Genomic DNA, 10,810 nt, shown 5'->3' with positions numbered 1-10,810 from the left:
TTAGCTTGCAGTCTTGCCTCCGTTATCTCAAGAAGCATCCTGCCGCCGTCAACTTCCATCGCTAGGGGTGTTTGTTTTTTCAGCCTATTGTCAAAGAAAATCAAATTATTGGATCACTAGAAAACTTTACTGAAGGCAGGCAAGTGTTTTAGGTAAACCTGTGTCCCACCGCATCCACAGCCAGTGGAGGAAAGGAACAGCTGCATCAAACCATGAGGTTCTTCCTACGGTAACGCTCCATTTAAACTCTTCAAAGGGAAACACTCCACTTCAGACTCAATGCACACTAAGTAGAGCGTCATTGAGTATTTCCCTGGAGAGCCGTACCATTTTCTTTCCCACGCCCCTTAAAGTTCCCGACAGAAGGAGAGAGGGACAGCTAGCGTGCGCGTAGCTGCATAAACTAAGCACTCCGACCATTCGGAGTTATCTGCGCACAGCAGCTGGCGCGTGCGCATGTTCCATTGTTTCCTCGTGCATCGAGGTAGCGATTATCTGCATTCGATAAGCCAATCTTTACTGATTCTCAGCTAAATATAAATGAAGTAGTAGAAATTGTAAATATGCAGCATTTTCCGCTAGTCAGTGTATTGAGTTTGGAAAGGGAAGCATGACGTAAATGAGGCGTTATTAAGCTATCCAGGAGCTAGGGATCACATCCCTTTTCACGAATTTACCTGTTCGAGCGTGAGCACCGAGTTGGCGCACGCACAACTTTATAGGTTTCCGAAATGCAGTAATTTGTCCTTAGCTGTCAGCAATTTTGTACACCAGAGCATGCTGTCTTTACGTTCATGGTTACAGCGCCCTAGAAACACTTCGCCCGTGCACCCCCTTATACGCGTATACGTCAGGCCCAACGAAAGCCGTGACACGATTGTATGGCCAGATAGGGTAATGAACTTAGCACGGTGGGCTTTTACACCCATAAAGTCGAGCAATGTCTGCCCTATGCCGGAATCAGGTCCGTAGGGCCGTGCTAAGGCAATCGCACACGCTAAGTTCGACGGAGTTTGCCTTCTGCTAGACGCTACTCCGCGATCCACAGAGCCGAAGGCCTTGTAGGTTCTCGATGATGTTTTCAGAACCGTTGGTTATGTTTGCTCATAACACTCTATTGAATTTAGCTTATTGCCACCGTTTCGTATACAATTATCTTGTGGAGCGGAAGCGCTGTGCCACATTCTAAGCATTCCCGTAGGTAGCAAAATAGCGCAACTTCGCTCGACAGCAACCATGCAAACGTTTTAAAACACGCCCAGTGTTTTCTGGAGCCTAATATTAGCTACAGATTACGAACTGCAGATCTAAATATAGTGTAGCCTTTTCATGCTGGTAAAACTTCAAGCCTAGACCAGATATATCGCCTCTATCCAGTCAGAACCGTCACCCCAGGCTCTCGATTCCGTCACAGGTTCTCTGTAGGCAGGCAGCCGCATCCATGCATTACTGTGCAGTGTGATAAATTCAAGCCCTGTTGAAGTTAAATCTTCATGTATAACTGGATAAGGTAATTTGGTGGAGGGGAGGAGTGAGAGACTCCCAGACCTGGCGCTGGTCAATGCACAGCTTGTCGCACACCCGAGGAGTGGCTCAGCTAGCTTGAGTCGATCTCATGTCAACTGAGCTCCCGCATTCACATTTCCTGATCTCCTGTAGTGGGATTCTTTCCCTTTGTTACTTCAACAATTGGCATTTCTTTTTTCTTTTCGAGCAAATCCTGCTCGTCTGCCTCCTGCAGCTCACTGGTGTTGGGCGCTAATATCGCCCCCAGCTAACTGCCTTTCACAGTGTCGCTCCCCGTTCTGGCTCATGAGCCAATTATCCACCTAAATTTTGTTCCTTGATGATTAGTGCTACTGTAGTGTAGCGCGAACAAGGGTTTAAACGTTGTCGTCTTGGCGGCGACAATGCTGCAACGGACTTCGCGATGGACGCTCTGTGCGACTCTCGCTGCGTTGTATAGCAGTGCAAAGACGCAGGGTAAGTTTATTTGTGCTGAAATAGCTTTTGTTAAATCTTCTTACTGCTTTTAAAGTGCCACTCGACTTATCGCACGATCGTACATGGCGAGTAGCCTTTGCACGTTATGGCAACAACAGTTGAGCTGTATGCCATCTGACTTGCGCTGCTGATAATGGTAGGAAGTCCGTGAATGACTCTCGCCCTGTGGATTACATGACGCTACAGACTGTGTACCGGCTCGCGTTGCATACTATTCAGCACTCTCCGCCGCATGACACTTTAGTCAAGCCGCATTTTTATGGGTCATGATGCGGCTCGTAGGAGCTGCTGCGCTCGCTGTTTAGGCAGATTAGCAAACCCGACATTCACATTGTGGTGTGCTGTTATTCAGGCACAGACTTGAACGAGTATACTAAATGTGCATGGGGCTGGGCACCCTGGACCAACTGCGACCCGAGTACAGGTCTCCAAGAGAGGCATAGTGCAACTTGCGAGTCATGGGTTGAAGTTCGGGAATGCAAAGAAAATTCGGAATGTGAGTATTTGTCTGTTTGATTAGATCCAGGCGCCTGGCCGAGTGTCGTTTATTGCATTTGATCCAGTTGGGGGGATGGCGAGGAGTGCTTTTTCTGCGCATGATGATGATCCTCTGTGTTGTTTTTCTGACGTGCAGGTGGCGACTTTTCGCCATGGACGCCAGACGATGCGGGCTGTAAACCAGGTGTCTTTCAGACTCGCAGCAGGTCAGGGTGCTCTAATATTAAGGAGACTAGGGCGTGTGCCCTACCCGATACAGTGTGCAGCGACAATTGGACTGAGTGGACATATTGTGACCACACGCACTCACAGGAGAGGCACAACTCCACCTGTAATATGACTGAAGTGCGCGAGTGCAACATGTCGGCAGATGATGTCACATCATGTAAGTGCCCTAATAGGCAATTCACCTACTGTGGGCACGAGAAACCAAGCTTCAGTGTGCACATTGCTAGCTTGCCTCCCGGCTTCGCCGTCCTCAGGCTTTTGACTGTGCGCGGCTGTCTTAAATTGCAGGCGGCGAGTTTGTCGAGTGGGACCCCCCGCTTTCGGGCAAGTGCACTCTAGGTGGCACACACACAAGGTGGCGCGAGAACTGCCCTGACCGTAAGGAGGTTCGCGTATGTGGAGCATTGAAGTGCGAAGAATGCTCCCCCAATGCAAATTGCGACCCCATTCTTGGCTTGTGCAGTTGCAAGCCGGGCTTCAAAGGCGATGGGCTGACCTGCGTGGAGTTCAACCCCTGCGCCCAGGATCCTTCTCCGTGCGACAGCCATGCCACCTGCACGCAAGACGGAAACGATGCAATATGCCAATGCGCGGATGCATGGAATGCAGATCCCAGTGCTGGGACCAGCAACAAGCCGTGCGTCGATGTGGACGAGTGCGCGAACAACACGCACGAGTGCCCAGCCCACTCCACCTGCGAGAACACCGACGGATCATACCAGTGCAACTGTATGCCCGGTTACGAGCAGAGAGAGGATGGATCCTGTGTCGACATCGACGAGTGCGCGGGTAATCACGGGTGCCCAGAACACTCAACGTGCAAAAACACTGAGGGGAGCTTCACCTGCGAGTGCAACACTGGCTACGCCGGAGGCGCGAGTGCAGAGAGCCCGTGCGTGAACATAGACGAGTGCCAGGATCCAAACATTTGCTCTGCGAATGCCATCTGCACGGACACCGACGGGTCGTACACCTGCAGCTGCCCAGAAGGCTACTCCGGAGAGGGCAGCCGGGAGTCACCTTGCTCCAAGATCGATTTCTGCGCAGACCCCTCACTGAACAACTGCGGAGCCCATTCCACTTGCGTCAACACGCTTGTTACCTTCAAGTGCGTCTGCGACACTGGGTATGATGGTGCCGGCACTCCCGAGAACCCCTGCATGGATATCAACGAGTGTTCCACAGAAGCACCCGCGAACGATTGCAATCGCAATGCAACTTGCACCAACACCGATGGTTCCTACACCTGCGAGTGCAAATCCGGTTTCACGGGCGAAGGCTTGGGAGCATCTGGCTGTACCGACATTGACGAGTGCGTCGACTCGCCTTGCGACGCTCATGCCGCGTGCTCCAACACGCAGGGTTCTTACGAGTGCACGTGCAACACCGGATATGAGCCCGTTTCGAGTGATGGCCATGAATGCCGCGACATCGACGAGTGCGCAACGGGATCCGCAAGTTGCCACGTGTCTGCACGATGCGTGAACACCGACGGCAGCTACGAGTGCCAGTGCTTGGAGGGCTTTACCGGCGATGGGAAGACGTGCAATGACGTTGACGAGTGCACAGCTGATACGTCTCCGTGCGGCCAGCACTCAGCTTGCCAAAACACCATTGGAAGTTTCGCGTGCGAGTGCAAGCCAGGGTATGGCAGCATGGACGATCAGTTCAACTGCTTTGACGTTGACGAGTGCTCCGACGCAAACACTCATATCCCGCCAAACTGCTCCTGCGTTAACACTGACGGCAGCTACGAGCTCGCGGCGAACCCTGGTTACGAACTGCAGGACGCCCAGTGTGTCAAGATCGACTTCTGTTCCCGCGGCGCATGCAACAGCTTGGCAACTTGCACAGAAAACAGCGAGGGAACCGCCGCAGTTTGCACGTGCATGGCCGGCTACGAAGGTGACGGCACGGCCGAGGGGCAGTGCACGGATATCGACGAGTGCACTAGAGAAAACGACTGTGCAGCTACGGAAGATGGCGGCGTTTGTGGAAACACTGTGGGTTCCTACGTGTGCACATGCATGGAAGGATATGAACAAGATGGAAATGTTTGCAATGAAATCGACGAGTGCGCCAACGGCACACACAACTGCCACGCCTCTGCGACTTGCACAAACACACCTGGTAGCTTCGAGTGCAAATGCAATGAAGGCTTTGCGGGCAGCGGCACTGAGTGCAACGACATTGACGAGTGCTCCACAAACGCCGACGACTGCGGCGACAACACGAAGTGCACTAACACCATTGGCAGCTTCGAGTGCGGTTGCCTTGATGGCTATGAGAAGCAAGATGAAAAGACATGCGTCGACGTTGACGAGTGCACAAATGACCTGAACAATTGCTCGGTATACGCCACTTGCACCAACACCGATGGCTCCTATACCTGCAAGTGCGACCCTGGCTACGAAGGCGACGGTGTCAAGTGCGAAGATATCGACTTCTGCGGACAAGCACGTCATGATTGCAACCAGCACGCCGAATGCTCTGAGAGCGACGACAACACGACCTTCAAGTGCACTTGCATTGCTGGGTATAGTGGCGACGGCCACGGCGAAGACGGCTGTCAGGACATCGACGAGTGCGAAGAGGAAAACCCGTGCGGGGAACACACTAATTGCACCAACACTGTCGGAAGCTTCCAGTGCTCATGCCAGGAGGGCTTCTCAGGCTCTACGGAGCTCAAGACGCTCACATGCGTGGACATTGACGAGTGCGGGGACACGGCCAGTAACACTTGCGCCATTGCCGCGGATGGCGGTGTTTGCGAAAACACAGTTGGCAGCTACACTTGCTCTTGTCGCGAAGGTTACCAGGGAGACGGCCACAGCTGCGTAGACGTTGACGAATGCGCGAGCTCGCCATGTGGTGGAAACACCGAGTGCGAGAATACGGCTGGCTCATTCATTTGCCAATGCTTGGAGGGATACCAACGCGTTGATGAGCAACGCTGCGAGGATATCGACGAGTGCGAGAACGGGACTGCAACGATTCCCGCCAACGCCATTTGCGAGAACAACGACGGCAGCTACACTTTCACGTGCGTCGCTGGATACCGCCTTGTCCAAGGAGCTTGCGTGAAGATTGACTTCTGCGCCGAGAAGGGATGCAACGCACACGCGACGTGCCATGAAAACGATGAAGGCACCGCGGCCATCTGCACATGCCGCAGTGGGTACGAGGGTGACGGCGAGGGCGAGAACGGATGCACTAACATCGACGAATGTGCAACCGGAAACCCCTGCGAACAATATGGTGATGGTGGTATCTGTGTGGACACTGATGGGTCCTTCGAATGTGAATGCACAAGCGGATTTATTAAGCGGCGTTCGACCTGCAATGATGTGGACGAGTGTCTAGACGGAAAATTGAACACCTGTGCTCCCATTGGGGGACAATGCACAAACACTATCGGGTCGTTCACTTGCGCATGCCAGCCCGGATTCAGTGGGAATGGCCACGATTGCACGGACATCGACGAATGCGCTACTGCCACACATAACTGCGACCCCAACGCAACTTGCGTCAACACTGTCGGCAGCTTCAAATGCACGTGCAATAGTGGCTTTTACGGCGATGGCAGTTCATGCGAAGACATTGACGAATGCGCCGACCCGAGCAAGCACAACTGCGACACGCACAAGGGGGTCTGCAAGAACACCACTGGCTCGTTTGCCTGCGGTTGCAAGGCCGGATTCAAACTGGGCAGCGATGGCATTACTTGCGAGAATGTGGACGAATGTGCCGCCGGGACTGCGGTTTGCAGCGACAACAGCTTCTGCGTCGACACTCAGGGTTCGTACAAATGCGAATGCAAGAACGGCTACAAGCAGGAAGGCGAAGAATGCGTGGATGTCAATGAGTGCGAAGACGGCGTCCACTCTTGCAGCGAGCTTGCCACCTGCGCCAACACCGATGGCAGCTTCACATGCACGTGCAATGAAGGCTACCAGGGTGATGGCCGTACCTGCGAGAAGACTGTTGGCCCGTGCGATTTCGCACCCTGCGGTGTCAAGGGTACTTGCGAGCCCAACGGCGAGAGCTATACCTGCATTTGCCATACTGGATACCACCTTGTCGAGGGCATCTGCCAGGACATTGACGAATGCGAGGATTTGACGCACAACTGCGACCCGCATGCTACTTGCGCAAACACCGATGGTTCATTCACTTGCACTTGCGGATCTGGGTACACCGGCTTTGGTACGACTTGCCAAGACATTGATGAGTGCGAGGGCAATGCTGCGAAGTGCGACATCAGTGCAACTTGCACCAACACCCCTGGCTCGTTTACCTGCACCTGCAATACCGGATTCGAGGGAGACGGTTTCACCTGTGAAGAGAAGCCCATGCTGCCGGGACAGCAGCATTGCAGTTCTTGGACAACATGGAGCAAGTGCACTGGAGAGTCGATCTACAGCACACGCCAGTGCATCGTCCTGCCCTCCAAGAAAGAACAACGACTCTGCCTGGGAGCTGAACCAGAGAAGGAGGGGTGCGGCGAGTTCAGTGAGTGGTCTGACTGCAGTCACGTTGACAACACTTCCCGTCGTCAGAGAGAAAAATTCGGAGAAGCCGGTTGCGAGGATGCTGAGGAGATCCGTGAATGTGAAGATCCAGGTGCGTTCATGGATAGTATTAGCCGATATTTCGCACACGCCTACATATATATGTATGTATACACGCACCCAAATGCACAGCGAATTCTGCACTGTAGAAAACAACGTATGCCTCTCGGAACAGGACACTTCAAAGCTGCGAGCATGCAGTTCCGGGGTGAAGGACCACGGTCGTAGTCGTGCAGTGTGGGATCGATAGTTCGGGTGTCTGTCTTTGCGTGTTGGGGCGGAACGCTACAGAAGTCGAGGCGAAATGCGAGGCCTTTGGCGAATGGTCCGAGTGCGGCACACCGAAGGAGGGCATTCGCACGAGAACTCGTGGCAACTGCCCAGAGGAAGTCGAGTTCGAGCACTGCGAGATGCCCAAGGTTCCTACCCCAGCGGAGGAGTGTACAGCGTTTGGACCGTGGAGCGCCTGCCATGCCACCGAGAATGGAGTTCTTGTGCAGACTAGAGACTGCACGAACGTCACCCTGCAGGAAAGCAGAGTTTGCACAACCGTCGATCCCGAAACCTGCGGAGCGTGGACTGAGTGGTCCGAATGCAACTTGAATAAGCAATACCGCGTAAAGGGGGACTGTCAGCATGTATACGAAGTTCGCAGCTGCGGAGGTAAGAGACAATGCGGCATTCGTTTTTCTCTGGCATGAGCACCTGCTTTTGGATAGAGTCAGCAGTAGGGCGGGTGGGAACCATCCACCCTGCTCGAGGTGTAGCGGTCTCTCCTTGTGCGTGCGAAGCTGTTGGGGGTGTTGTGTATATGTGCGTTGAGCACTACTCCTTGGCGTGCGTGCCGATGAACTTGCTTGCAGAGAAGGTTGAGAACGAATGCAATTGGGGACCGTGGGGAGATTGCGTTTTGGCAGTCGGCGACAAGTTCTACAAGGGCCGCTCCTCTGATGAGTGCGGCCGCATTGAGATGCAGCAGTGCGAGCCACCCACCACTGCGCCGGAAGGGGAGTGCACAGCGTGGACCGAGTGGTCTGCATGCAAGGACGGCGAACAGTCGAGGCAGTGTATTGACTCGTCTGGCCAGGAGACACGCGCTTGCTCCACTCAAAGCGAAGAGGAGGATGCCTGCAGTAAGTACTGCACGGCTACGCAGCCTGTTTCGACAGGCGGGGTGCTCTTCTGTGTTGAGGCTTCATAGGAGGCCCTGCGTTCGCCCTGCCTCCTACTTAGCTGCAGCTGACGTAGTTGCCTCTGTTCACCCAAGGCAGCCAGCGCCGGCAAACTGGCAGCGTTTATAAACTGTCTGTGCGGTGCTCTAATTCGCAGCTCCGTTCGGGCCTTGGGAGCCGGCAGATTGCCACACAGGCGAGACCATCACGCGCACACGCACCTGCAACGGCGAGCAGCAGACTGAAACCTTCCAATGCGAGAATCGTGAGTCACCATGTAGTTGCAAGGCCGCCTCCCTAGCAGCTGCCTGCTCACCAAGCATAAGAATAGTCAGCGTCTACAATGCCTTGATATTTCCTGTCTCCGTGCTTGCGCCGTCCGGCGGGTCGTTTTATTTGTCTACAAAGGCCACTCCTATTGTTTGTCGATCGTGAGAAACATCACGCTACAACGCGTGACGGGTGTGTGCGTGGTTTCGCAGGGCCAGCACCTGAATGCGGCGAGTGGGGCCAGTGGAGCGACTGCTCTGTCGAGGTTGGAGGCAAGCGCGTGCGCTCAAGAGTGGACAACTGTGGAACCGTGGTCTATGAAGAGTGCTCAAGCGCCCAGGTGGAGCAGGAGCAGCAGGAGGACTCGACTGTGTGCACACCCTGGTCTGAATGCGCCATGAGGCAGGAGAAGCGCACCTGCGTTGTCACCTCCAATGGCCAGACGAAGACAACTCGCGAGACACGCTACTGCGAAAGCGTACTCCCGAACTCTTGTAAGCCTGGGGCTACGTAATTCTGGTTGGCTTTTTGATATGTGTGTATCCGTTCGATGCTCCATGAAGGGGCTGTGTGTATGTAAATACCGCATCCATTTAGAGTGGTGCTTTCAGTTCATCGGTGGTGTGGTGAGACGCCGCAAGTGGTGTGCGTGAATCGTGGCTTCAGGCGGCGAATACGGGGAGTGGTCTGATTGCGATCAAACCGGGACGCAACACAGGTCGCCAGTCAACTGCCCTGAAGTTGTGGAGACGCGCGCGTGTGGCGGTGAGCGGTTGCACAGTACAAAGAGCAGGCGGCGTACTGCTCTGTCGTCCCGCCGTGGCTGCACACTGCGCATCACAGTTTACAGCCTCAGTCGAGCAACAGACGTAGCGCTGGAGGGGCTGTTCACGTGTCCGACGATGTGTTTGGAATGCGTGTTGATGTGCAGCCGACACCTGCAGCCCATTCGGCGAGTGGAGCGAGTGCGGCTCCCCAGAGCCAGGCCTGCGTTCTCGCCAAAGGGACGACTGCACAGACGCACCGCCGTGCCTGTGCTCTGAGACAGAGGCCTGCACTGCCCAGCCAGTAGTGCCGATCCCCGGAGAGGAAAACCAAGCTGGTGGTAGCGACGGTGGAGCCGGCAGCGGTGGGGGTGGCGCAGGAACCGGCAGCGGTGAGGGTGGCGCAGGAACCGGCAGTGATGGAGTCGACGGTGGAATCAGCGGCGGTGGGGGTGACGCAGGAACCGGCAGTGGTGGAATCAGCGGCGGTGAGGGTGACGCAGGAACCGGCAGTGGTGGAGTTGACGGTGGAGCCGGCGGCGATCAAAGCGGCGGTGGAATCAGCGGCGGTGAGGGTGGCGCAGGAACCGGCAGTGGTGGAGTCGACGGTGGAGTCGGCGGCGGTGAGGGTGACGCAGGAGCCGGCAGCGGTGGGGGTGGCGCAGGAGCCGGCAGTGGTGGAGTCGACGGTGGAGCCGGCGGCGATCAAAGCGGCGGTGGAATCAGCGGCGGTGAGGGTGACGCAGGAACCGGCAGCGATGTAAGCGGCGGTGGAGTCGACGGCGATGTAAGCGGCGGTGGAGTCGACGGCGATGTAAGCGGCGGCGGAGCCGGTGGAAAACCTGAAGAGGGAGAAGAAAAGGAGGAAGATACAGTAGTCGACGGCGGAGCCGGCGAAACACCTGAAGAGGAGGGAGAAAAGGAGGAAGAAGGAAAGGGAGAAGAAAAGGAGGAAGGAGCAGAAGAGGGAGAAGAAAAGAAGGAAGATACAGAAATCAACGGCGGAGCCGGTGGAAAACCTGAAGAGGGAGAAGAAAAGGAGGAAGATACAGTAGTCGACGGCGGAGCCGGCGAAACACCTGAAGAGGAGGGAGAAAAGGAGGAAGAAGGAAAGGGAGAAGAAAAGGAGGAAGGAGCAGAAGAGGGAGAAGAAAAGAAGGAAGATACAGAAATCAACGGCGGAGCCGGTGGAAAACCTGAAGAGGGAGAAGAAAAGGAGGAAGATACAGTAGTCGACGGCGGAGCCGGCGAAACACCTGAAGAGGAGGGAGAAAAGGAGGAAGAAGGAAAGGGAGAAGAAAAG

The 10,810-nt window shown here is 55.0% G+C and overlaps 1 protein-coding gene across 1 annotated transcript; it reads left to right on the top strand.

Annotated features, from left to right (window-relative positions):
- Positions 1-1,910: 1,910 nt before the first annotated feature.
- On the top strand, positions 1,911-9,937 carry LOC34622435 (fibrillin-1; the record flags this gene model as incomplete). Its single annotated transcript, XM_026337852.1, has 10 exons — positions 1,911-1,983; positions 2,357-2,500; positions 2,639-2,887; positions 3,019-7,353; positions 7,593-7,981; positions 8,179-8,434; positions 8,631-8,738; positions 8,956-9,237; positions 9,410-9,508; positions 9,675-9,937. Coding segments are annotated over exons 1-10 (6,198 nt in total), but the record flags the coding sequence as incomplete, so codon positions are not given.
- Between the last annotated feature and the right edge of the window lie 873 nt (positions 9,938-10,810).

This window comes from Cyclospora cayetanensis, unplaced genomic scaffold, assembly GCF_002999335.1.
Source record: "Cyclospora cayetanensis isolate NF1_C8 unplaced genomic scaffold, CcayRef3 CcayRef3_contig_207, whole genome shotgun sequence".
Lineage (NCBI taxonomy): Eukaryota > Apicomplexa > Conoidasida > Eucoccidiorida > Eimeriidae > Cyclospora > Cyclospora cayetanensis.
Note: the sequence above shows the minus strand (reverse complement) of the source record. Positions and strands in the feature narration are given on the sequence as shown.